Here is a 27,617-nt window from a genome sequence, read left to right on the forward strand (position 1 = left end):
AATGTCCAATTTACAGGTGTGACTAGTCTCCCAAGATGGCAGTAGCCATCAATGTTACTAGAGAGACAAGATGGGAGAGATCATATCTTTTATTGGACCAACTTCTGTTGGTGAAAGAAACACACTTTGGAGTTTACACAGAGCTCTTCTTCAGGCAGTTGAGGGTTTCCTTCCTGCCGTTCACTGATTGAAAAAGCAAAGCACTACTGCTTAACTGAAATGTCCTATCCTTCCCTCTGACTTAGTCTGCTGTTAATTATCCTATAGTGATGATTTTTATTCTTCATTAAGGAGTGGGCTTTTCCACTGTACAAGCAATTATATTCTTGCTGATGTTTGTTTAATGTTGTTTGTTTAATGTAATTCTTGGTTAATCCTGATCAACTGTAATCAGTTATGTTACTGGGTTGTTCTTGTGTGGCTGGTTTGTAGCTTTATATCAGTCTGTGTGGGCTCCGAAGAAGGCACCAGCTATTAAAATGTCACTCTTGAACAATGTCATAACCATCAGTATTGATTAGGATGGGATAACCAAACTTTGGCTGTTTCTTTTTTCTATTCTATTATACAGCCTGATTTTTGGCAACTCATTCCATAGTAGAGAGAGAAGCTGCTAAATTTCTCACTCTACTAAATTACCCAGGTCTACAAATTGATTGTTTACATTTTTGATTCAGGTGTTTCATTTATACTAAGATTGGAGTAAATTCACTTAATACAGTCAAAGGTAGTTACCAACCTGGCCGATACAGGATCTTTTCTCAATCAGTACTGTAAATCAATGTGTTCTGCTTATATTCTCCTATGAAAGATTGCTTGTAAATGCCAAGTCATCTCTCTACTATGTAGCAATAGTTAAACTCCCATGCTAAAGACAGTGGGCATTTTAAAATTAACTACATTGGGGCAAAAGCAAGATATACAACTGGAAATATTCTGAGACAAAAATGCAAAATATTTTATCTTTTAATTTTTTTAAAGTACCTCCCTTTAAAAAATGTTTAGTGCTACCACAATTTAAAGTTCGCATGTACTCAATCCTAACCCTCTCTCAGGTATGAGTAAACAGTAAAACCACACACTTACACAACTTAGTCATCATTCACTTCTTATAGAAAATTAGTCAACAGTGATTACTCTTCTCTGATTTGGTAGACCTGGATTACATTTATTTACTGAATAGTGACAAAGTTTTAATATTTTTTACATGTACAATGTGTTAAAATCACCACCAAGACAAAGAAGAAAATATATCTATGCTGGTGGGTCTACTTTAAAAGTTATTTTATATCCTCCTCTCAGCATTCATGAAAATAATGCACAATCAACATTTTTACAAGTAGTTATATTTACCTAACAAAGAAGTTATTTGTCAGGGAGAGTCTATATACAAGATTTATCACGGTATTAGGAGCACTTGGGAGCCACATGCATAATCAGGCTAGAAAAGGTTTAATATATGATTTCAAACCAATTCTCTTGAGTACTGGTAAGCATTAGGATCTCTGCTCTGGACTACTGCTCTGTAATGGAAGTGGAATGTAAGGACATGAGGAGAGAGATATTAACAGAAACCTCCACCTCAGAATTAATAAAAAGAAACTGAAGGGTTAATGTGTCCAATAACATACTGTTTGTTCATTCTGTGTCCACAGAATCCACATATCTGGTCAGGTCAACACGGGTGGCTACTGTGGTTTGTCCTCGTAGGTTCTGAGCTGTACAAATATAGTTGCCAGCATCAATGGTTTCGAAATCTTCAATGGCAATAACACTTTTGGAGATTCTTGTAGTATGCCCAATTCCTCTCTTGATCAGCCTCCAAGAATCTTGGATAATCACAGGCCTTTCAAGCTGTTTTAAAAACACCCACATAAGGAAATGATGATGTATAATCCTGCAGACACTATTTAGTGACAGTACACCTCTACCCCGATACAACGCTGTCCTCGGCAGCCAAAACATCTTACTGCATTATAGGTGAAACCGCATTATATCAAACTTGCTTTGATCCGCCGGAGCGTGCAGCCCCCCCACCACCCCCAGCGCGCTACTTTACTGTGTTATATCGGTTCACGTTATTTCAGGGTAGAGGTGTACATTATTTCATTTCAAAACCCAAAACAAATGCTCAGTCATACGAGTCTATTCTGAAAGTCAGATAGATTAAATGAGGAGGCTGAGGGTGTTTGGCAGTCATTACAGCAATTTTCCTACAATAAAAGCTACAGGCATGGTTGATCACTACCGTTGTATTCACCTTAGCTTTTCCATTTAGAAATCCCTGTTTTAAATTCGCTTTGAGTTTAATCTTGTCCCCTTTGAAGCTACAGCCAAACTGCACATTCTCCCTCTGCATTCATGCCTTCATTTTAAGGGTTAACGCAGTCACTTGTACCCTCTTGTGCTAGATAAGGATAGGAAGATTTTCATCCCCAGGTACGCAAGTTTGGACTATTTGGATGATCCAGTACATTTACAACTTTGGCCCTATCTAAACTATGAAAATAGCCACATTTATATCAGTCAGATCATGGTTGTGGCCCACGTATGTTAATGCTTTTTGCATGCCTGTGTGAACAGATATGATACCTATCTTAGAGAATCATGTTTTAGACTTGGAATCTACTAGGGTGAAAGCCTGGTTCCCTAACATGGCTGTGGGTTTGTTCTATCCACACAGGATAAAACTGTTACAGTATAGTTAGACTGCCACCATTTCTGCAGTGTAGAGAGGACCATTGTGTTAATTTTAAAGCTGAAACAGTATTCATGAAGAACTTTCTAGACAGCACAGTATTATACTATCAAAAAGAGTTATCGTGTTGCCCTTCATTAAGCTTTTTCTGATATATTCAATCTAAAATGCAAGCAAGGATGTTTAGATACATGGGAACAGACAGCTGAGACTTGGAAAGCCATTTGGCTAATCTGATGAGGGAAATTCTATCTTGAAAAATCTGAATGTTAAAGGATATTTTCTGTACCCCAGTGTCCCCTGACTCTCACTCCAACCTCCACCAGCCAATGAGGTTAGAGACATGGCAGAAATTGACCCAAATGTTTATGTCAAATTTTGCACATAAAGACCTGAAAATACAAGTATCTGGTAGCAAATTACATGGGGGGAGGGTTTTCAACACAGAGATATCCTGCTGTTGGATTACAACATAAATTTCTGTAAGGCAACAGCTTTTTCTGCTTGCATCCACAATGCTGGGAAACAAAAAACTTTAACCATGTTGGCTTGTACTCCCTCAGCAACCAGGATGAACCTGGTAGGAAATGAAAATATTTTCAAGCTCTGCAGTATATTTATGCCAAAAAGTAAAGGAAATGAAAATTAAACCCAAACATGTTCAAACGGTATGCTTCTCTCTTCCATAAGAGTGAGGCACCTTTGGAAGGAAAGAAAGACACATCACGCAGATTAAGAATAGACAGTCTCTCTTTCTAGTGTTAATTTAGTAGCCATTTACAAATGCCAAGATTATTTACACAGGACCTTGGGACATCATATTCATCTTCAGATTAGTTTAATAGGAGAAAGTTTGCAAAAAGGCAACTGTCATGGAGTGCAACGACCAGTACATTTGTCCAAAGAGAATCCAATCTGCACTTATGCTCAGGAAAATGAGCCAGTGTCTAAGAAGTTGTGTACTCTAGTCAATCAAGCCAGTCATTAATTATTAGCTTAAGAGCCAGCACATCACCTGTTAACTACTAATTGGCAGATTCTTACATCAGCAATAACATTGCAAAATGAATAATCCCAGCTGGAAAATACTGTAAGTAGGGTTGGCAGAATTTGACTTTTGTAATAATTTCAGCAGATAATAGCAATGGGACAGGCTGGCAGGAGGAGAGAACTGATGGAACTCAACAGTTCTAGTGGCTTTTTCTTTCAGGAAACACAGGATATATCAAATAATGGGAAGAACACTGTTAAATTAGAAAATTAAACTGCACTAGCCCTGAAAACATTGGAGGTTGTAAGGACTGGGGTTCTCAAAAGAAGAAAAAACTCAATGAAAACAATTCAAAAATGTTGTACTTAAAATATTTCCTTTGCCAAAAGTTACTAAATATTTGACTAAGACAATATGCTATATTGTTAACACTGCTATAAGTGTAAACCTCAATGCAACCTAAATCATAAGAGCTACTGAGACACATCTATAATATTCATTCTGCTTGGGCAGAAAACTGACAACAGGATTGTTCCCTGCCAGCTCCAGATATAACTGCTGTAAGCAAAACTGTTTGTTGCAGTAGATACAAGGATGCATGCTGACCATGACTGCTCATATAAAGCAAGAGTGATAAATTCATGTATTTGTCAATCTGCAAACTATGCCTAGCACTGAAGCTGCTTATATTTAGGATGTTTTCTTTGGAGAACTTTTATTTTTCCTTATAGAAGCTTAAATTCATCACATACCGATCATGCCAGAGAGGCATCAGGATCGTTTACAATTATGTACCAACTGTGTTTAACTCCCTGGCCTCGTGGCCAGGGTGGTGAGATCAATGGAAGAAATTACTGCCAGAACATCCTGCCACCTGAAGTTCAAACCAAGGGCAGGTTTGCAAGTGAAAAAGTTATTGTCGACTGTCAGTGTGGTACAGAAGGGAAAGAGTACTTACTGATAACATAAATAGTCTCCAATGCTAGAACTATAGAGATCAGAGTGAGTTTGTTGAATGGAACCTCGCAGTAAATGGCACAAACATGTAATACGCTCCACGTGAGAACCACCACCACCAGCACAAAAGTTTCCAAATGGCCCTTCAATGGTAGCCCTCATAGAAGCATTTGATACAGTCCAATACAACAGACCACTAATAGCAAAGAACTCTCGATGCAACTATGCTTCACCATATCTTAATTTTTCCCCAAAGGAGAATGATGACTGTCATCATCAAGAGAATTTCATAAGCCAGGGACAAATCATTTCTTGTCTGAGAGAAGCTGGTGGCCTGGTAAGCATTCACTGTTTCCCGTCATACCTCACCCAGCTTGATTTTACTAGCCCAGATAAAGCTCTCAGGTTAGAGAGCATTTTTACAAGTAACTTCAGGCCCTCAATGAGGAAAATGGCCTGGAAAAATCAACCAGATAGTATGTTGCTTCCTCCTGATGTGACCCTGCTACCAGAGAGCCAGACAATGCACTCTGATCCACCTTGCCTTACTCAGCTAGAAAATACTGACTGGTATTTAAAATGTTGTAGTGTGAGAGTTTACTCTTATTAAGAAAAAATGCACCTCCACGTTAGAATTGTGTGTCTTACCTCTTCCCCTGGGTACTTCCAACTGAATTCTACTTCTATGTCTGGCTCCCCAAGGACTATACAGAGAACATTAACGTTGTCACCACCTTCTGCTTTGTTGGATGATGCCACAATTGTTGTCGATGGTGGACCACTAGGGACTGAATGAAAGGTGTGAGTGGAAGGAAGAAAATAAATGTCCAAAAATCAATAAAAACGTTAATAAAAAAACCCAACCAAACAAAACTATCTATGGGCAAATTTTGCTTTGATGTATCTGGGCTCTTTCATATTCTCTATTATCCTCTTTAGCTCTAATTGCTGTCAGAATTTATTGTGCACCACAGGTTCCTATCCAGCCATAATAAAATGGTTTACCAGTGTGCGCCTAGTTTTTAACTTAATAGTATAAGCCTTATGCTTTTCTATATTAGCATACATTCTGGCAAGATGTTCTACAAACAGACTTAATTTGAAAAGTACATTTTTATTTAAAAAAAATCAGACTGAAATTGAAAAATTCAGTAATTATAATTAGGGTTTGTTTGGTTTTTTTTCAAATTCACATTTGAAATCTTACCCCATAAGCAACTCCAGCAAGAGAAATAGGCTTGAATGTAAATCTATGGAAATCATTCATCTTACCTTCCACATACAGTAATTGATACTTGATAGAAATCTGAGGTGCTCCCCGTGATTCTGCTCTACAATAGACCACTCCTTTGTGGTCAGAGGTGGGGTGTTGATAAATAAAACCCTTCTTCACATCATAGATAATATTAGTTCCATCTGTTTTGATTTCTTCTGCTGGAAACTCCCTGTGCAGAGTTACTTTTGCTGATGGGATGGTCACTCTGCAAGGGATTACTGCTGGTTTATCTGGGTTCAGGTAGACAATCTCGAAATAACTGGAAGTAGGTACAAAGAGCTCCCCTTTATCTATATAAGAAGGTAATGCAATATAATATTTAGCTAAAAAGATGTCTATAAATTTCATATAAGAAAATATAAATGTAAATGATCTTATAATATATAAAAAATGAACATATGGGAGGAGAAATTTACTAACGATGATGAAGTTCAGATTTTGCATTAGCAGTAATTTATTTCTGTGTCCAGAGTATCTGGCAACAATCATTTTAACATACATTACAATTAATTAAATCTGTCACCATGGACTTGTTTTTTAAAAAAGTAAAAACATGTCTGACTTGGACAAACTAATATGCAGTTTGGCTTTAATCACTAAATTTAAAAACAAATAAATGTAGCCTCCTTTTCCTGTTTCATAAAATGGGGGGAGGGATTGTATCTTTAAAAAAATAAAAATAAAGACCAACACCAATTTTGGGATCAGCTTTTGAAACAATGCAGACTAAAAAAGTCCTAATGAGTTATCTGGCTCTACTTAAATTCATCCACCCTTTTACAAAGGGGAAAGTAGAAAATCATCAGGAGTTTTATTATGGCCTCTGACAGCATTTGATTTTGTATTGTGCTTGGGTACCAGCTGGAAGGTCCCTTGGAAATACCTAAGATTGTAGATACAGGCTGTGAAATACATAGAGTTTAAAAACAATTAAGTAACTAAACAATTCAAACATTTTAGTGCTGTTAGGTCATCAAAAACCAGCAGTATTCTAATATGTTGACATATTGCTAATAAATGCAATTTTTAAACGCCCTAATATTTCCAGCCTGTATGTTGTAAGGTGGCTTATCTGATTATTCCAACCTTTTGAAAAAGAGAGAAAAGTCAGTGTTCCAAGGTTGTTTCAATAAACGGCTTCCATATAATCCCATGGCTCCAACTTATTTCTGAACCTTACTACAAACAATCTTATCTCAGTGATCTTACGCTGTAACACTGAAGCATTTGCCAGCCAAAAACAGTTTAGCTGTAATCAGGCTGCAAAGTTTGTTTTTATCACTCTTAATGTTTTCCATTAAAAGAACAAATTAACCATTTCCTTTAATCACCAATAGTGTACTAGGTAATAACACTAGATTGTTATTTGACCTGCATAAAAACTAGGGCTGTCAAGCGATTAAAAAAATTAATTGCAATTAATCACACTGTTAATAACAGAATACCATTTATTTAAATATTTTAGATGTTTTCTACATTTTCAAATATATTCATTTCAATTACAACACAGAGTACAAAAAGTGTATAGTGCTCACTTTATTTATTTTTTATTACAAGTATTTGCACTGTATTCCCCCATTCCAGGGGACATGCATCCATGCTGATGACAGGTTCTGCTCAAAAACAATCCAAATCAGTGAGGACAGACACATGTTCATTTACATTATCTGAGTCAGATGCCACCAGCAGAAGGCTGATTTTCTTTTTCAGTGGTTCAGGTTCTGTAGTTTCCGCATTGGAGTGTTGCTCTTTTAAGATGTCTGAAAGCATGCTCCACACCTCATCCCTCTCAGATTTCGGATGGCACTTCAGATCCTTCAAGCTTGGGTTGAGTGCTGTAGCTATCTTTGGACATCTCACATTAGTACCTTCTTTGTGTATTGTCAAATTTGCAGTGAAAGTGTTCTTAAAATGAACATGTGCTGGGTCATCATCCGAGACTGCTATAACATGAAATATATGGCAGAATGCAGGTAAAACAGAGCAGGGGACATAAAATTTTCCCCCAAGCAGTTCAGTCACAAATTTAATTAACGCTTTTTTTTTTTAACGAGTGTCATCATCATGGAAGCATGTCCTCTGGAATGGTGGCCGAAGCATGAAGGGGCAAACAAATGTTTAGTATATATGGCATGTAAATATCTTATAATACCGGGTACAAAAGTGCAATGCAAATGCTTGTTCTCACTTTCTGGTGACATTTTAAATAAGAAGCAGGCAGCATTATCTCCTGTAAATGTAAACAAACTTGTTTGTCTTAGCAATTGGCTGAACAAGAAATAGGACTGAGTGGACTTATAGGCTCTGAAGTTTTACACTGTTTTGTTTTTGAATGCAGATATGTAACAGCAAAAATCTACATTTGTAATTTACACTTTCATGACAAAGAGATTGCAGTACTCCTATGAGGTGAATTGAAAAGTACTATTTCTTCTGTTTATCATTTTTACAGTGCAAATATTTGTAATAAAAATATACACTTTGATTTCAATTACAACAAAGAATACAATATATGTGACAATGTAGAAAAACATCCAAAATATTTAATACATTTCCATTGGTATTCTATTGTTTAACAGTGCCAGTAAAAAACTAATTGTGATTAATTTTTGTAATCAAGATTAGTTTTGAGTTAATCGCATGAGTTAACTGTGATCGCATGAGTTAACTGTGATTAATCAACAGCCCTAATAAAAATCATAAAATATCTAAGGACTAGGGCAGCGATCAACTTCAAGCTTTGTGGGCTAGTACATATATTTATAGTAGTGGCTCTGCATCTTATAAGGCTCATATGTGAGATGCGAAAAACATGCGTGAAATCCAGACTTCAATGGGGCCAGGATTCCAGCCCAGGAATGTAATATGCATGGGGGGAAACTGTATTTGCATTAGGATGTCATGAGAAGATGCGTCTTAACATGTTATTTTATTTTCTCCCACCGAAGTTTTCTCAGAAGGAAATAAAACAAGAGGAAAGGACTCCTGCATTGTTTAAGTTTTATTGCAGATGCTAAAATTAGAATATTGTATCTGATTTTTGCAAACTATCCACTTTCTGCTTCCCTAGACATGGTTTTGAGTATATATTTAGAGTAATGAACAGGGAAGTAGACACATAAATCACATTATTGTTAATTCTTTGCTTAATTTCCTGCTCACTCCACCAGTAATGTATCCCTAATCCTGCCTTATGGACAGACAACCCAGGCATTTCAGTTGATAAACCCAATGAATCCATTACCTGTGAAAAAGATGTATGTTGAGCCTGTTTTAGACTCATCCTTCTTGCAGCTAGAGCCATTACACAGAAGAAGCCAGCAGCTATATTCACCAGTGTCTGCTGCAGTAGAATTTGCAAGGATCAGCTGACCATATCTGTCAAGCTGCTTAATGCTACAGAGAATAGAGACATAAAACAAAGCCAAGCATACATATACTTCTTTGTACATTTTCTCACTTCATTTCTATTTGTTTTTGCTTTTTTCTCTTTCATTCTGTAACTGGCTATTTACTGCATCCTTCCCCTAACAGGGGCATAATAAACCTCTGATCCAGCAAATATTTGTAAAAAATGAGTAGTCCCACTGAATTCAAGGGTGGAGGATGAGGTCATAACATGTAAGCGCAAACACATGCTATGAAGAACTGGCAAAGCTTTGTTTGTTATATGTATTATTACTATTGTTGGTTTTAGTTTTAAGTTAAGGTTAGAGGGAGGTGAGGAATGAAGTAAGTAAGTAAAGGAGTGGGAAAAAGAAGGAAGGGAAACAAAACAGACATTTGAGAATGCCATTTGGGATCAAACTTGAAGCAAAAGAATATCAACACTGCCAGCAAGACACAATAACAGGACTAGCAGGGATTACAGTGGTATCTGATGACATTCTGGTATATGGATGCTGGGACACATGGCAGAGGCTGTGGCAGATCATAATCATAAGCATAACCTCATCTGTCTACTAGAAAAAGCCAGGCAAATAAATGTAAAGTGAAATAAAAATAAGATGGCATTGTGATTGACTGCAGTACCAGACATGGGACACTTGCTGACCTCCCAAGGGCTACATCCTGGCCCCCTAATGCAACAGATGCCTATACCTGAAGATATAATCAGTTCAGAGACTATTAGGATTTGTAAGCTATCTGACAAGACTTCTTCCAAGAATCTCAGGTGGTTGTGAACTCCTGTGGTGACTACTAGACAAAGATGCAGCCTACACATGGTTACTTCAACATGATGCAGCCATCACATGTACCAAGGAGTTAGAGACTGACTATCCTATCATGAAATACCACTATGTGAACTAAGTGACATGATGCCAGTAAGATGGTGCATGCGGCATCATTCCTACAAAACTGACAAAAGTGACACTTTTGCATCAAGATTACTATCATCAATGGAACATGCTCAAATGGAAAAGGAATGTCTCGCAATAGTGTGCACATGAAAATTTCATCCAGTATGTTCAAAGTTGGGATACCATTGGAGTAGAAAATGACCATAAATCACTAGACGGCATTTTTGAAAAGCTGTTGCTGGTGATCCCAAAACAGCTTCAGCAACTACTTCTGAAAGTCTACAGAACCCAACAGCTTAGTTCCTTTCTTGTAGTATACATCTAAGATTTGCAAAGCTGAATTCTTATCTAGAGCAGTTTTGTAGCATGAAAATATGGCCACTGAACAAGAATGAGATACTCAATCTAATAGAAACATTCAAGACAGTTTCCTGTATAAAGGCAGTTGAATCCTAATACCTAGATCACACAGAACAGAAACTCTTTCAAGAATACATCAGTGCCATTCTAGACAGAAGTCCAAATACAGAAACCCAGAGATGCTGTATAATGGACAACATAGCCAAGGATTTCAGAGACCTGGTGAGCTGTTTTCATACATGTGGGGCAATGCAGGCCAAGCAGCAAAAAGAGACAATGAAAATACACAGCATCCCCAACAGACCTTAAAGAAAATTAGGAATGGACTTTTTCCACCATGGACTACAAAAACTACCTCATTATTGTAGATCGCTATTGGAAACTAGATGAACTGTCAGACTCTATTGCGGTGCCTATCATGTACACAGCAATGAAGGAATTCAGCGGGTGTGGCATCTCAAATCTACGTTGCTTCAGACGAAGCCAAATCAGCAGTTAACATTGCTAAGACTGTATTAAAGAAAGCTGTAAAAAGCAAAGAAAATATGATAAGCCATTTTTGAAAAGGAAAAACACTCCCATGGAAGGCCTTAATAGCAGCCAGTACAATGCTTGATGTGGATGTGTGCCAAGAACTCTCTGACTGCCAACTGTCAAAGGGGTTACAGGAATATCCTGATTCTATTGTGCCCATTCTGGTTCAAAGAATGTCATGTGAGGTCTCAAATGAAAGCCAGGATCACAGTGGTTATTAGTATCACCATGAGATGTACGTACAGACACTATGTAAGGAGTTTTTGTGTGTGTGTGTGTGTGTGTGTGTGTGTGTGTGTGTGTGTGTGTGTGTGTGTACACACTGAAAATACACTGAAAATATGCTCTTAGCATCTGCATCAAGGTATAAGGCACAACTAAAAGTGAGAAACAGGTTTTCTGTCAGACAAAAGATGTTTATTCATCTACCTGATTACATATACATTGAGTATTGTGTCATTCACAATGGTTCACCTATAACCAGTCTGAACTGAATGTGAATTAAGAATTGTGAGAACTTCAGAGAAAAAAATCTAACAGAAAGAGAAAAGGAGCAGTGGAATGCGGGAATTCTATCTGGTGGTGAACTTCAGAGGTTCGCTTGACTCTATTTGGAGGTCAGAGAAGACACCTAGGCTCCTTTCACTGAGGATGCAAAAGGATTGCGATTTTGCTTCATGAGAAATGCTGGTTGAAGATGATGAAGAGAACTTTGGGTGAGATAAAACTTCAGGTGAGACAAAACTTCTATAAAGAGGACGTTAACCTGTTAGTTAAAATCACAACAGGCCTTCTAGAGACTAAAATAATTTTATCTGTTTAGTTCCAATATTCTTATTCACGATCACTTGAATCTCTATTCTTTGATAACAGACATACTTGTAGTTAAAACAAGAATAAGTTTAAGTGCTGTGGGGGCCCTGAAACACACCTTACAAGCTGGTGTGTTCTGTTCCTTGGGGCACAGTGCAGCTAGTAATCCTGTGAGTATTCAGTTGAAGAGGGGTTAGACATTACAGAGAACGGGGGATTGGTGTGTGCCTATTGATACTATACAGAGAGAGCCAGGCCTTCAGAAGTTTGGAAAGTGGTGCTTGAGTTGCCAGAGGCTGGTGGTTTCAAGGAGCTTATCCACAGCAGGCACGGACTACTTCACACTAAGGAGAGAGAGTGGTATGGTACCTTACCACCCTGGGTACCCCAAAGAGTGAAAAACAGTGAGATCTGGTCAGCAGGATATGGCCGATAAGCAACTGATAGATATCAGAACTGACTCTCAAAACACCATACTACAAACAGAACCAAGTCCAAGACAGTCAACTGTCATCACAAGACAACTCAGGTTTGCGCCAACATCAGAACACCTGCAAGTACAATACTAAGACATGAAGGAACAATCTTCTCCAAACCAGAAGAAAACTCCTTAGTTGCCATGCAAATTAAGAGTCCATTAAAAAATGAGAGTTGTTAAGTGTGATGATATAGATTTTAATGTAGGTGTATTAAAATGTTAAATAAGTAAGCAGGTAATGGTATTTGACACTGAATCCATATTCTTCATAGTAATATGATTATGGCATAACTATGATATATTTTATGCAAGATAGGTCATGTAAGATATCACTGAAAAGGTTATGATTCACTGAATATGATTATCTTATTTGTATGTATGTATCATGTTGGTATCTGAAGTTAGGAACATTGTCTGTACATCTATTACAAATGTGTTTACACCTGGGGATTGCCCTCCAGGCAAAAAGCAATCAGTCTGGATGGCTGGCTGGGAAGGACCATTAGGAAGAACAACAGGTCATAGAAGAGGGATTTCTAGCCTGTGAAAGGTATACCTGCAGTTTTAAGCTGCAAGCAAGTGCAGCTTGCCTCAAGAATCTCTGCAAACTGCCTAAAACAACAATTAGTGTGAGAATTTGCTACTCATATCCAATCTCTTTAGTATATTAAGCTTATATTGCATTTTTGTTCATTTGCTTTGATCTGTTTGCTATCCATTATAATCACTTAAAATTTTTCTTTTGTAGTTAATAAACTTTTGTTTTCTCTAAAACCAGTGTGTGAAAATCATTACTTGGGGCAGAAAGCTGTGTATATTCCTCTCCACATTGGAGGGAGGGGGTGAATTTCATGAGCTTACGCTGTACAGTTCTTTGTGCAGTACAAAACGGTATCATTTTGGGTTTATACTCCGGGGGTGGGGGTGTGCCTTAGGGACTGGGAGGTGCCTTAGCTGAGCTTTCCCCTACAGAGCTGATCTCAGCATGTGTGCGTAGCTAGAGCTGGGTGTGTCCTTACCTCTGTGTGTGCTGTAGGGAGCTTGAGGGCCTGTCACAGCAGTACAGTGTCAAGGGAGGCCAGGCTGGTGGGTCAAACAGGCTCAGTGTTACCCCACTCTCAGGTAGCACCCCAGGGAGAACTCATCACAGTATTCATGACTACTTTTGCTATCTTAAGTAAGTGCGAAAAGGGGATGTTATGATAAATAGTTTTCCAGAGGGAGCATTATAGCAGGATTATATACAACCACAGCTAAGAATTTAAGTAACTTTAATTTAAGGAAGTGCTTGATGAGAGAGGTCAGTATACATGGAGCAACAAATAAGATTTGAATATTGCACTGTCTTAGCTCTCCCTCCCTCTTTTTTATGTTTACACACTGAACAGACAAGTATCAGAGGGGTAGCCGTGTTAGTCTAGATCTGTAAAAGCAGCAAAGAATCCCGTGGCACCTTATAGACTAATAGACATTTTGGAGCATGAGCATTCGTGGGTGAATACCCACTTCGTCGGATGCATGTAGTGGAAATTTCCAGGGGCAGGTATATATATACACAAGCAAGCTAGAGATAACAAGGTCAGTTCAATCAGGGAGGATGAGGCCCTGTTCTAGCAGTTGAGGTGTGAAAACCAAGGGAGGAGAAACTGGTTCTGTAGTTGGCAAGCCATTCACAGTCTTTGTTTAACCCTGAGCTGATGGTGTCAAATTTGCAGATGAACTGAAGCTCAGTAGTTTTCTCTACGGAAAAGGATAAATGGACACAAATCAGATATTAGGAATGGCAATATACAAAAACCTGTAGAAGAGCACTTCAACCTCCCTGGCCACACTATTGCAGACCTTAAGGTGGCCATCCTGCAGCAAAAAAACTTCAGGACCAGACTTCAAAGAGAAACTGCTGAGCTTCAGTTCATCTGCAAATTTGACACCATCAGCTCAGGATTGAACAAAGACTGTGAATGGCTTGCCAACTACAGAACCAGTTTCTCCTCTCTTGGTTTTCACACCTCAACTGCTAGAACAGGGCCTCATCCTCCCTGATTGAACTGACCTCGTTATCTCTAGCTTGCTTCTGTATATATATACCTGCCACTGGAAATTTCCATTACATGCATCTGAGGAAGTGGGTATTCACCCACGAAAGCTCATGCTCCAAAACATCTGTTAGTCTATAAGGTGCCACAGGATTCTTTGCTGCTTTTACTGAACAGACAGCAAAGACTGCAAATTGAGCATAGACCCATTGGAGGAGCCAAAAGACATCAGGCTTACTAAAAAGGATTATTTTATGAAGTGCTGAGTACCTCCAATTCCCATGGAAGTAACTGAACATTAAGGGTTTACAAACACCTTGTAGGACAAGCCCTAAATCCTTTAGAACTAGTCGACCATCTGTATTAGTACAAGATACATTAGTGCACTGCAACAGGTGGATCCTTCCAGTCAGGCATTCTCTAACTGGAGAGCTCAGTGTTTATTATAATTTTTTTTGTTTGTTCATTTGATGTATCCAAATGATGACTGTAGTTTAACTTGTTTTTACTGTGGCAAAGGACAGCAAAAGACTGAGTTTACTTGTATATTCACTGACTGACTTATGTGGGGATGGTTCCTCTTGGGGTTTAATCTTCTGAATTTTAAACAGTTCCAGGTTTATCATGCCTGGAAGATAAGCCAGTCCATCAAATACAACTTGGTAATCTCTAAGCAACTTTGCTGCAGGAACATCACAGGGCATTGTTTGCTCCAGATGTTTTGCTTGTGCGTCTACTGTATAAATAGTTTGCTCCAGGTTTAGTGTCACTAGGTTAATGCATTCATTTGTTTTAACTCTAAGCAGTGGCTTCTGTGTTGTTTGTACTATATGAAATTTCAGCCTGTATACTTTTTCCTTGGTATTTACATTATGCTAGTGGTATTAGTAAATAAATGAAAATAATAATAATGTGCTCTTATATTGCATTTTTCATCAGTAGAACTCAAAGCTCTTCACAAAGAAAATCAATATAATTATGCCCATTTTACAGACTGGGAAACTGCACAGTGAAAAGTGAAGTGCCTTGCCCAAGGTCACCCAGAAGACATGTGACAGACTCACATATAGAACCCAGCTCTCATGTCCCAGTTCAGTGCTTTAGCCACTAGGCAACTATATAATTTTAATTTGGCTTTGCAATTTTGCTTTATTCTCTTACATAATGTTGAAGAAATGTTTATAGCCTACAACATTCACAGTTGGAATTCAATTTCTTGTTTGTGCACAGATGCTGTGTCTTTTTGTATCTGGTGCTAGTCTGACTTTAAAAGCATTTATTTTTGCTGGTTTGCACATTAACTGTCATATGTGCAAAATCACATCTCCTTGGTGTTGGAATATTTGATTTTAGTGTTTTTTTTTAATATTTTTAATTTCTGATTTCACATTGCTGCAGGGGCCAACTCACTGCTGACACTATATTCAGTGTGCAAGCACAGAAAGAGAGCTAAGAATGCAACATTCAGATTTTATTCATTCCTCCTATACTATTCTCTGTCATCAAGCACTTCCTGAAAGTAAAGATTTCTAAGCTCCAAAATGTGACCCTCTACATAACCATGATATAACATCCCTGTGGGGAAGCTATTTATCATAACACTGCCAAGAGATTCCACACAAGGAAGGCGAGGATAATTTCTATGTAAAGGGATTGCAGGATGCATCCTGTTCACTCCCTGCATTCTATTTGGTTGCTCAAGACACCAGTAGTCACCGCTGAAAGTCTGGTGTTTTGTGAAGAAGTGGGACATCAAAACAGAAAAGTTCTTTTTGTTAATTATTTGTGGTCTGGTGCAATCATTAGCTGCACTTGTACTTAGAGCCCTTAAGTATTATGAAAACAGACAGATATTAACAGCGAAGGTACTGTCATTTTCTCATTTTTTTTTATGGGGCCCAATTCATTACTTCTGAATACTTGGGGCTGGCAATAGTGCAGTGATAATCTACCAAAAGGTGGCAAAAGAAAACATACATTTTAAGTGACATAACTGAAAAGTAGTACAGAGTTACTGTTAACATCCAATGAACTAATACCTCATATATACACAAAAAGTCAAATTATATGTTTGTTATTCTGATTGAAAGTAAACTCCCTATGGCACACCAGGCCTTCCTGTGTGTGATTTAATACATAAATATACACACACATATATACATGTGCTGAGGGGGAGGGGTATTAAATTATGTCGCTAGTTTTGAACTCTTTCGTTTTCTAGGGCACATCTACACTACAGCAGATACAGTGGCACAGCTGCAGTTCTGTAATATAGACTCTTTCTACATCAACAGAAGGGGTTTTTCTACTGATGTAGTTAATCCAGGTTTCCAAGATGCAGTTCCTAGGTTGAGAAGAATTCTTCTATTGAGCTAGCTGCATCTACAACAGGGATTATGTCTACATAACTATACCATTCAGGGTGCAAAATTTTTCACAGCCCTGAGCAACATAGCCAGGTTAACCTAATTTTTAAGTGTAGACCAGGCCTGAATTAAATTATTTGCATTAAGCCATTGTCAGACACTATACATTTCTGTTGCAGAGTTAGAGATGTAGTGAACAACTGATTACAGTTTGTGATTACATAAACATATGAACTGTAAGATATTCAATATTAAACATTTACAGTACCGAGAAGCAATTATGCCAGAGGAACTTTATCTCTGCCAGTTAATGAAGACTGCCAAATACAGCTGGAAATCCCAGCCGATCAAAAGAAATAAGGTCAAAGTTAATTAATTCATGATACAATGTGTTCTATTTAATTGCCTATAAGCCATCCAGTAATCAATGGAAGTTTCCTGGTGAGATGGCCAACATTAAACATGTAATCCTAAAATCTGATTATATCTGCAATAATTAAAGCTTTGAGACTTGTAACATTACTATCAAACAGCAGTAGAATAAATAGGGGTTTTTATTAAACAAACTATAAATGACAACTGATATGTAACTGATCAGAGTTCACAGGACAATCTTTATGTGCTGTCTTCACTTGCATGGATTTTAGAGTTGTGAAAGTCAATCAAGATTCAAATATTTGCTATATTCCACAACAAATGAGCTAAATGTTGTTTATTCAAAATATTCAGGACAGTTTAAAGTAAAGTGACCAAGCTAGTTCATTATGCTGATTCTATAAATTCAGTTGATTAAAATCAAGTAATCACCATACATTTCAGAATGTATGTGATCTGTAAACGTCATACACCAAATTTTCAAAACTGCCTCTACATTTCAATGTGCATGTTTTACTCCTGAGGGAACTGTGCACCCAAAAAAATAAAAAATCTGCACACAATATTTTAAATTCTGCAAATTATATTTGGCAGTAAACAAAGGTGGAGCAACCAGCATGGCAGGGAGGAGCACAAGCCCGGGCTACGTGGATGTGGGAGATCACCCTGCAGGTCCCCTGACCCCCAGTCTCCCAGGATAGAGACTTGGTGGTGAGGCTGCACCAGACCCTGACACAGGGCAAGAGCTGCTCCAGAAATACCTCTGGGCCAGGCACACCAGGTATGGGGTAAGAGGGTTTGGTGTGGGGAAATCTGGGTGCGGGCAGCTCAGTGGACGGTCCAGTAGGATGGTGCTCACCAGGAGGGGGTCTGGGTGTGGGAGGCTCAGCACAGGGGTCTGGGTGCTGAGGGAGTGGATGTCCAGGGGTCTGGGTGCTCAGTGGGGTGTGTCCAGGTGCAGCTGATTGGGGCTCATCGAGATGGGGATCAAGGTGCAGGAGGCGGGTGGGGCTCATCAGGATGGGGGTTTGATGGGCCTGCTTAAGGGGGAGCCCCAGCTGCTGCTGCTCCTGCTCAGGGACCACCACATGCTGGGCTCCTGCTCCCCCACTCCAATTTATCCTATCCCCTTCTTTTCCCCACTGCCCCCTTCCTTTCCCCACGGTCCCCTGCCCCCTCCTCTCCCTCTCATATCCCCCTTCCCTCTCCCACCCTCCTTCCTTCCCACCTACCCACCCCCTTTACTATGCCTCACTGCAAGCATTCACTGTTGTATGGCTCTCAGCACACAAGAGAGCATGACTGGCACTAGAACCCAGGAGGTGGCTTATGGTGAGGAGAGAAGCAGCCTCCTTCAGGCAGGCAGCTCTGTGCTAGCAGAAATGGAGAGAAGGGTGGCAGTAGCATGTGACTCTATTAGCCTCCCCATGCCTGTTGGGGGGGGGGGGTGATACCACCCCAAACTACAACCACAGGCATCCCCAACACACAGACACACATCCCAGCGCAACTTCCCTTTTCTTCCCCACTATTTTCTGTGGGGACACAAAGGAATTCGGGAGTGTGGGGTAGATATAAATTCCATGCACATGCAGTGGTGCAGAAGTCCCCCAAGAGCAATGTTTTAAACACCTGCAACACACAGTTTTGTGCATGCAGATTAGGTTACAGCATGGCACAACTGAGAACCTGAAAATGGCTCATTTCTAGCTGTCACCATCTCTGATGCTTCAGAGGAAGGTGACCCAATAAAAAATAAACAAACAAACCCACCCCAGAAAATAGTTGGAGAGGAAGAGAGGAGGGATGAAATCCCTTTCTGACCCCTCCAGGTGACCAGCTGAAGCCCTGAAGCATTAGATTTAGAGATATATGACTGTAACCCTTCTGCCCCTCTGAGTTGGCAGTAACAAGGGCCGGGGGTATCCAGGGGTTCCGTTTCAGTAACACAATGCATAACCGGCTCGAGCCCCCACCCAGTGACCTGGAACACTCACATACCACACCCCCCTGGGCGCCTCTAGGAGGCAATACTTCCCCTCTCGCAAGCACGGAGTCTGAGTGTAGCAAAATCTTTTTAATAAAGGAAGGAATCAATGCGGCATCCCACTGAAGAAACACCACAAACAGGGTTATAACACAAACCATAAACAAAAACCCACCTCCAAGTACATTTGGCACTGTCCTTTTTTCCCCTTAGAGTTTTAAGTCCAATCACCCCAAAGTCCAACAACCCAAAAGTCTCTGGTCAATGCCACCCCAGAGTTAGAGAGTTTATCTGTAGAGGTCCCTCCCCCAAGCCTGGGTAGAAAGGGGCACCTTACGTGGTCCGGGGCCAATTGCCCTGCCTCTCCGTGGGTTCTGCTTCCGCCTTCTCCACGAACTGCTCCGCTTTACCAGCCGCCCCACGCTGCTCCTCCAGCTGTCCTCAGAAACTGCTCCACTCCACCAGCTGCTCTGCTCCATGAGCTGCTCCAGTTCTCTCTGCAAACTGCTCGGCTCCACTCGCTCTGTGGGCTGCTCCACCCGTCCCACAGCTACTCCGCTCTGCCAGCCACCAGCTGTCCCGTGATCCGCTCCTGCCGTCCCCACAACTGCTCCACTCCGCCAGCTGCTCTGTTCCACAGTATAGCTTCAGGCTCCCCCACTCGTTAGCACAGTACTCAGTGCTCTCAGCTCAGTAATTTCAGCTCTTTAGTGATTTCAACTCTTAGTGATCTCAGCTCTTAGTGGGGGAGCCCCAGTGCTAGTGCACCATTAGCCCAAAGTGAGTTCAGCTCAGTAACCTGTATTTAGATTCTTGAGGGAATAAAAAAAATCAACTCTGACATTCCACAGTGGAGAGAGGAGGGGGTGGAACTGGTGCTTCTGGCTCCACAAGGAGACTCCACCACCAGGCACAGATACCCGTCCCCAACCTCTCTCAATTCACTGAGTTTTGGAACCCATGTCCCTTGTCTAGCAAGTACCACACAACCGAGGGTGAGTCATTTGTCACCAAGCAGTCCCACAGCTCGGCAGTCTGGGATAGGGTAGGCGTGCCTATGCAAATACACTCTCTGAAATTCTTTCCACCAGATGTCAGGGTAGAGCTTATCCTGACTCTGCTTACATGACAAAAGTCTCACGATCCTAAGATGAGAAGTGCTATAAAATATGTAATACTGTGACTATTGTTATTAACAGATTCATAAAAAAAAAAAAAAAAAAAAAAAAAAAAAAAAAAAAAAGTAGAGACAAGCACAAAGCAGCATTTCTCCTGCTGGTTAGGGGAAACAAAACAAAGCAGAGCTTGTAGTAGAAGCAGGCCTGAAATCACTTTGGAAAGGTTGCCGACCCCTGCTCCAGTTAGTGTGCCGAGTCTTCATTTATTCACTCCGATTTAAGGTTTTGTGTGCTAGTAATTCATTTTAATGTTTTTAGAAGGTCTCTTTCTATAAGTCTACAATATATAACTAAACTATTGTTGTATGTAAAGTAAATAAGGTTTTTAAAATGTTTTAAGAAGCTTCATTTAAAATTAAATTAAAATGCAGAGACCCCTAGACCGATGGCCAGGACCCAGGCAGTGTGAGTGCCACTGAAAATCAGCTCGCGTGCCACCTTCAGCACGTGTGCCATAGGTCGCCTACCCCTGAACTAGAGTTTTGCACTGATTTCAATGGGAGTGAGATCAGCTCCTATATTTATTATTAGGTCATTTATAAGAACATAAATCCTCTCAAATGCTATAAGGGGGGAGGGATAGCTCAGTGGTTTGAGCATTGGCCTGCTAAACCCAGGGTTGTGAGCTCAATCCTTGAGGGGGCCATTTAGGGATTTGGGGATTGGTCCTGCTTTGAGCAGGGAGTTGGACTGGATGATCTCCTGAGGTCCTTTCCAACCCTAATAATCTATGATAAGGGGTATGTATACACAGTACTGCAGAGCAAGCCTCTCGGCCCTGAGCAGCAGACTCAGGTTAGGGGGCTTGAACTAGCACTCTAAAAGTAGCTGTATAGACAGGGCTTTGAAGTTGCAGCTCCAGCTGGAGCTTGGGCTCTGAAGCCTATGCCCGGGCTCCAGCCAGAGCCACAACTTCAAAGTGTTGCCTATACAGCTATTTTCAGAGCACTTCCCAGTTTGTCATCTCCGGGTGGAAGATTCACTCCCAAATGCTGTGTAGATGTGTCCCTGATGTTAAACCACAGCCAGCATGGCACTGAAGGGGCTCTGTCCAAAATTGGACTGGAAGTTGGTGACCACATGACACACAAGATTGCATAGACATTGAAAGACAGATACTCTCTTTTGTTAGAGCTCCACACTCGAGGGCAGCTAGGAGGGCACCAGGGAGCCAGTTATAGCTTCCTGATTCTAGGGGCTGGTCTGTGCTGGCCTCAAGATAAATTAGAGCAGACTTAGGTGCCTAAGTGAGCCTTTGCCAGTAAAGTTCTGTCATACACCCCTTCCCCATCCCTTACTTTCACCCACGCTCCATAGCTGTGGCTCTACATTTAAATTCAGTATTTTCTTCCTGCCCTTTAAACACTGAAGCATGCATGTACCATAAAATACTGTTTGTGAAGTGTTGTATAGAATTTAGTTTTATTCAGATTTATTCTTTATGGATGTCCAACCACTCTAATTTATGTTGGGGCCAGCACCTAGAATCAGGAATCTGTAACGGCCCCCCACGATGCCCTCCTAGCTGCCCTCCAGCGTGGAGCTCTGACAAGTGGAAGAATCCATCCATAAAGGAATGTAATGGCAGTTCTGTTTCCATGACACAGTCACCCCACATTGCACCCGAGCATCTGTTTTGCATTAGAGGGACTGGCAAGTTAAAAATCATGGTTTTAAAAACAAATTATCCACAGCTGTCACAAGTTACTTTGGATTTTAAAAATTCAGTTTTAACAATCTAATTTGACATCTAATACTTTGTTAATACTAATCAATACTAAATTGCTGGAGGGGAAGGGAATTCTTGGATATTAGAAATTGACTAGTCAGTTTCACTTGTGTTTACAGTCAAATTCTAGGTTTTTCATTTTCAGGTTCTCAATTGTGCCATGCTGTAACTTTGGGTCACAAATGCTTAAAAGGGGAATGTTTCTTTGTTAAAAGTATGTGCAATTGAATTTTAAAAGAAATAATGGAAATATTTAAAGAGATTATTTTAAACTACAAGACATTTATATTTGAATATCTGAGGGCAAATTTGACTTGGAAGTGTCCCTTTACAGTCAGTTGAGGTTTTTTTTGGTTGGTTGGGTTTTTGCTTTAAGGATTTTACATGAAGTGTCTGCCTACATTTTAATGGGTATTTTAAAGGCAACATTATCAAGAATGAGGTGTCAAACTATACCTGTTGTAGAATAAGACATTGAAAAGTAGCATCCCCATTTACTAGGAGCACCTTAAACAAATCATCAATCAATAGCAAGATATGTAATGAGTTCTATTATTCACACAGCACAAACTAAACTCCTAAAGTCCTGTCTTAGCAAGCATTCACATCAGTGTAAAACCTGAAAAAGTGTCGTTGTTGTTGTTGTTACTGTCATACCCATGTTCTGCTCTGGAATTTGGAAGGGATATCTCCAAGAGACAATTCTCCCTCTCTCTTTTTCTCTCACTGCAGAATTTACAAATGTTAGCAGTTGCGGAAATATTCAAGACTGTGAAAGTGTCTAGTTTCCAACTGCAAAAAATCATCTCCATCTCATAACAGAAGCGTATTCATTACAATGTATTTACAAAGCCTGAACTACATCTATAAAATTAAGAAGTCATATCCACTATTATGACAATTTTCTTCTTATAATTATATCCTTCATATAAATCACCTTTGTCTTTTAAAATATCATCTAGGCTGCAGTCTTTCCCCTTATGTTGGTGGGTTGAATGCCTGATAAGAATAGAATGGAGCCAAAATGTCTGGCTCTTATCCCCACCCTGCTCACTTTTATATTTTCTGTGGCTGGGTACAATTTGTGATTGCCAAATTTAAAATAGCACAAAACCACATGGCTTCCTCTCCTCCCAAGAAACTCCTTATCGTATACAGAAAGGAAATAGAACTCATCTTCAAAGAGAGATCTCTCCCCCAAGAACTCCCATGTTAAAACACCCTGTTGGCATCAGATCAGGTTTAACTTTAATAAAAATTTTAAGTTTAAAATTAAATATACACAAGATAAGAAGGTACTGTACATCGGGGGTCAGGCTTGATTTATGAGGGCTTACAGGTATCGGTTACAAGGATGAAGAGATGCATACATATCACACAACCAGCATAGACCCAGATTGCAGTGCAGGAGTTTTAAGAGCGTCAGTGAGTAAGTGGGCTCGGGTACACTACCCAGTGAATGAATTAAGAGTCCAAGTTAGCATTGGTGTAGCAAATAAGTACATTATTACAATAATATCCCCAAGACTCAAAAAGATTTGAGTTGCTGCCAGCGACTTTGTTTCTAGAAATTCAATTCTGGACAGGGCTGACTGCCCTCAAGTCTTTTTGTAGCTACTGGAAGCTGAGTCTATCAGTACCTTAAAGATCAGGCCCCCTCCAAGAGCAAATTTTCAGCTTTATTTTTTAAACTCTTATTTTTATAGTTTTCCAGCACAGCTGTTTGAACTATTCCCCAAAGACCCATTGTTTCTGCACAGAATTCTGTTTCACAGAATGTTTTTGCCAGCCTTTGTGCTTTACTAAGATATGTATCTGGGTACCTCACAATCTTTTTAAATGCACTTTAGCCTCAACTGCCCTGTGTAGTCAGAAAGTCAAGAGTTAGGAGAAACCCATGGCACCTTTCACAAGAATAGAGGTGTTAAACCTGGTGTCTTGGTACAATTTCAGTGCTGTCTGTCCATCTATGGACATGTATAGTTCTCAACACCATAATATGGAGTACCCCACAGCACTCTGAAGTAGGGACATATTATCCCCATTTTACAGTTACAGAACTGAGGCCAGGATATATTAAGTGACTTGGCCAAGTCTGTGGCTGAGGCAGGACTTGAACCTACATCTCAAGTTCCAGTCCAGACCCTAACCAATAGGCCATCCTTACTTTCTTACGAGAGGGAGTGGGCAAACAAATTCCCTCCACAGAGTCAATAAACTATAGTAATCTTAATTTCAGTTCTACAGAGTTGTTCAGTTTTGTATTATAGTTTTATAAAGCTTCTGTTGTTCACCTCTTATGTGGATACGTTTCAATGGTGGCTAAAATGATCTGACTGCTTTAATATCCTCCATTAAAAAAAGAGGTATTATCAATATACAGTTTTTGTTATGTGATACATTTTACTGGACTCAAGCTGTTATAAACAAATTGCTATGACAAAAAAGAAAAACCCCACACCATTCACTATCAGAATTATAAGATACCCAGAGACATTGAATTGGGCCTCTCTCCCTATGTGGATTAAAGAATAGCAGCAAGGGTAATTAGTAGCTAAAAGTATTGCTTGTGTAGTTTTAAAAATCCCATATCTGTCAACATCTTGATTATATTTCTGCATTTGAGTCAAAGAGAAAGTGATTCTGTCCATTAACCAAATCAGTCACAGCGACTTCACCTTGCAAAACTGCAGGGAGACTAAGTGGACAGATTCTAGTTTTACTGACAGCTAAACTACTGAACTAAACATTGATGGGATTGTGCAAATGAAGACACTACCTAGAATGGCTATAAGGTATCTTCTTATAGTTCTGTACCTCCAACGGCTCATTTATTTTATGCACTGACATGAACAGGGCACGGAAGTGTTTGGGATTTTTTTAATCGTTTGTCATTGTGTTGGCTCTAAGGGCTGCTCTACACAGTGGAGTAGTGTCCCCTGTGGCAGTGTGATTTTTAATAGGTACTAACATGTTGTGCACTAATTGGTACATTTAATCAGCCCTCACTGGTACACACTAAAGGCTCCCTAGTATGCTAGTGCTGTTTCCCCAATACTAGGTTAATGCATGCTAGGGAACCTTTACTGTCCACCAGCAGGAGCTACATGGACCAATTAATGCACCACATAGAGGTGCTTTAAAAAAAAAAAATCACACCCCCATAGGGCACATTACCCCATGTAAACAAGCCCTGTCGTGGGTGGGGGGTTGGTTATTGGTGCCATGTGATTGAACAAGGGTGCCACCTGGTGCCATCAAGTCATGACTGCCATTCATTTACAAGGAATAGTCTTGACAGCAGTCACAGGTCACCAAGCAGATGTGCTATTTTTGATCTCGTCCTATCCAAAATGGAGTACAGGGTCATCGCAAGCCACACCTGGGCAAGTATCAAGTGCCAAAACCAGACCTGCTCATAAAGTCTATGCGCTCTCTCTTGTGTTTTATTAACTGAACCCTAAACTTTGTTGTTAACTTATTCATGATTCTCCTCCTCTCCTCCTGGGAATTTTGGAAATGTTAAGGCACCCAAATTATTAATTCATAGAGAAGTAGTGTCTCCTAAGGATAAGAGGTCTATCAACAAAACTGCTGAAAATCATCATTTAATGTCAGTAACTTGGGATTAGAGTTCGCTCTTTTCCTTCCTCTCACATTTTTCTTTTTTCCCATTAATGATTGGTTCTGTTTCATCCCTGAAAAAACTATCACAGTTTAATAATGATTACTCCTTGTACAAAGATATTCCTTTACTTCTAGTGAGGCTGTTACATCTAGAAATTGTGTCCTGGACAAAGGGATATTATTTTTGCTGCTCATGAATAGCAGCTAGCATTTCTCCACATGGAATATTGTGTTTTAAAATGGAACAAAGAATTTGTTTGTAAAATAAGGGAATGCTTAGCACAGCACAGCAAATCTGCTTATTGCAGATAGTCCTTAGTGTATATTTCACTGTATATGGATTAGAAGCTATCTTTTAAAAGATAATTAAATAGTATTTTCTACCCTCAAATCATTCTGCAAATAGTGATTGATCTATTAATTAATACAACTAGCTCGGACACATTTTCAGTGTCTGTACTAGTTCAAAAAACCTTCCTCTGCTCTCCTGAAACCAGGAAGTAAAATTCACATTCTATTTACAAACAAACAAAAACACTGAGTTTGTTTTACATCTGTGCCTACTAGCAATATAGCAAAAAAATTGGGAGATTTAGTTGAAGATATTCTAAGAGATAGCAAAAATGCATACCACTGTAATATTTTTAGTTTACACTTTTCCACCACACTTATCAAAGATAATTAGGGCCCTACCAAATTCACAGCCATGAGAAACACATCTGACCATGAAATCTGGTCTTTTGTGTGTTTTTATCTTACACTATACAGATTCCACAGGGGAGACCAGCATTGCTCAAACTGGTGGCCCTGATCCAAAAGGGAGTTGCAGGAGGATTGCAAGGTTATGGGGGGCAAGGGGTTACGATATTGGTACCCTAACTTCTGTGCTGCCCTCAGAGCTGGGCAACCAGAAAGCAGCAGCTATTGGCTGGGTACCAAGTTCCGAAGGCAGTGTCCTGCCAGCAGCAGTGTAGAAGTAAGGGTGGCAAAACCCATGCTATTCCATCCTTACTTCTGTACAGCTGCCTTCAGAGGTGGGCGGCTAGAGAGTGGCAGCTGCTGACTGAGAGCCCAGCTCTGCAGGCAGCAGTGCAGAAGTAAGCATGGCAATACCATAACATCCTTACTTCTGTGCTGCAGCTGGCGGTGGCTCTGTCTTCAGAGCTGGGCTCCCACCCAGCAGCCACTGCTCTCCAGCTGCCCAGCTATGAAAGCAGTGCCGCCACCACCAGCAGTGCAAAAGTAAGGGTAGCAGTACCACAACTCCCTCTACAATAATCTTTTGACACCCTCACCTCCCAAACACACACACCTCCTTTTTGGGTCAGGACCCCTACACTTACAACACCGTGAAATTTCAGATTTAAATAGCTGAAAACATGACATCTATTTTTAAAATCTTATGTCCATGAAATTGGCCAAAATGGACCATGAATTTGGTACGGCCCTAATTATAATACTGCAGTACAAGATTTCTGCATGAGAAAGTACTTCTAGTATTTAAATGTCCATAAATTAGCTATAACCAATCTACTGTTCTAAAATACACTGCTAGGAGGTATGTATCAAACTTTTCTAGCTGAAAGGAATAGTCTGTTTACATCTAAGCCTTAATATTTTACTAAATAGACTCAGAGACTTAAGGTCAGAAGGGACCATTATCATCATCTAGTTTGACCTCCTGCACAATGCAGGCCACAGAATCTCACCTACCCACTCACTCCTGTAACAAACCCCTAACCTATGTCTGAGTTACTGAAGTCCTCAAATCATGGTTTAAAGACCTCAAGGTGCAGAGAATCCTCCAGCAAGCGACCCGTGCCTCACGCTTCAGAGGAAGGCAAAAAACCTCCAGGGCCTCTGCCAATCTTCCCTGGAGGAAAATTCCTTCCTGACCCCAATTTATGGCGA

General features: G+C 39.9%; 1 protein-coding gene across 1 annotated transcript in view; it reads right to left on the reverse strand.

The window, feature by feature from the left end:
* Positions 1–1,014: 1,014 nt before the first annotated feature.
* The window catches only part of PDGFRL (platelet derived growth factor receptor like), a 44,384-nt gene continuing 17,781 nt past the window's right edge, over positions 1,015–27,617 (reverse strand). Inside the window, exons 3-6 of the mRNA XM_050947872.1 lie at positions 9,167–9,318; positions 5,919–6,212; positions 5,295–5,434; positions 1,015–1,854 (exon numbers count right to left, since the gene is read on the reverse strand). Coding sequence (XP_050803829.1) covers positions 1,639–1,854; positions 5,295–5,434; positions 5,919–6,212; positions 9,167–9,318 — 802 coding nt within the window. The 3' untranslated portion in view covers positions 1,015–1,638. The remainder of the gene's footprint in view (positions 1,855–5,294; positions 5,435–5,918; positions 6,213–9,166; positions 9,319–27,617) is intronic.

Source organism: Gopherus flavomarginatus, chromosome 3, assembly GCF_025201925.1.
Source record: "Gopherus flavomarginatus isolate rGopFla2 chromosome 3, rGopFla2.mat.asm, whole genome shotgun sequence".
NCBI lineage: Eukaryota > Metazoa > Chordata > Testudines > Testudinidae > Gopherus > Gopherus flavomarginatus.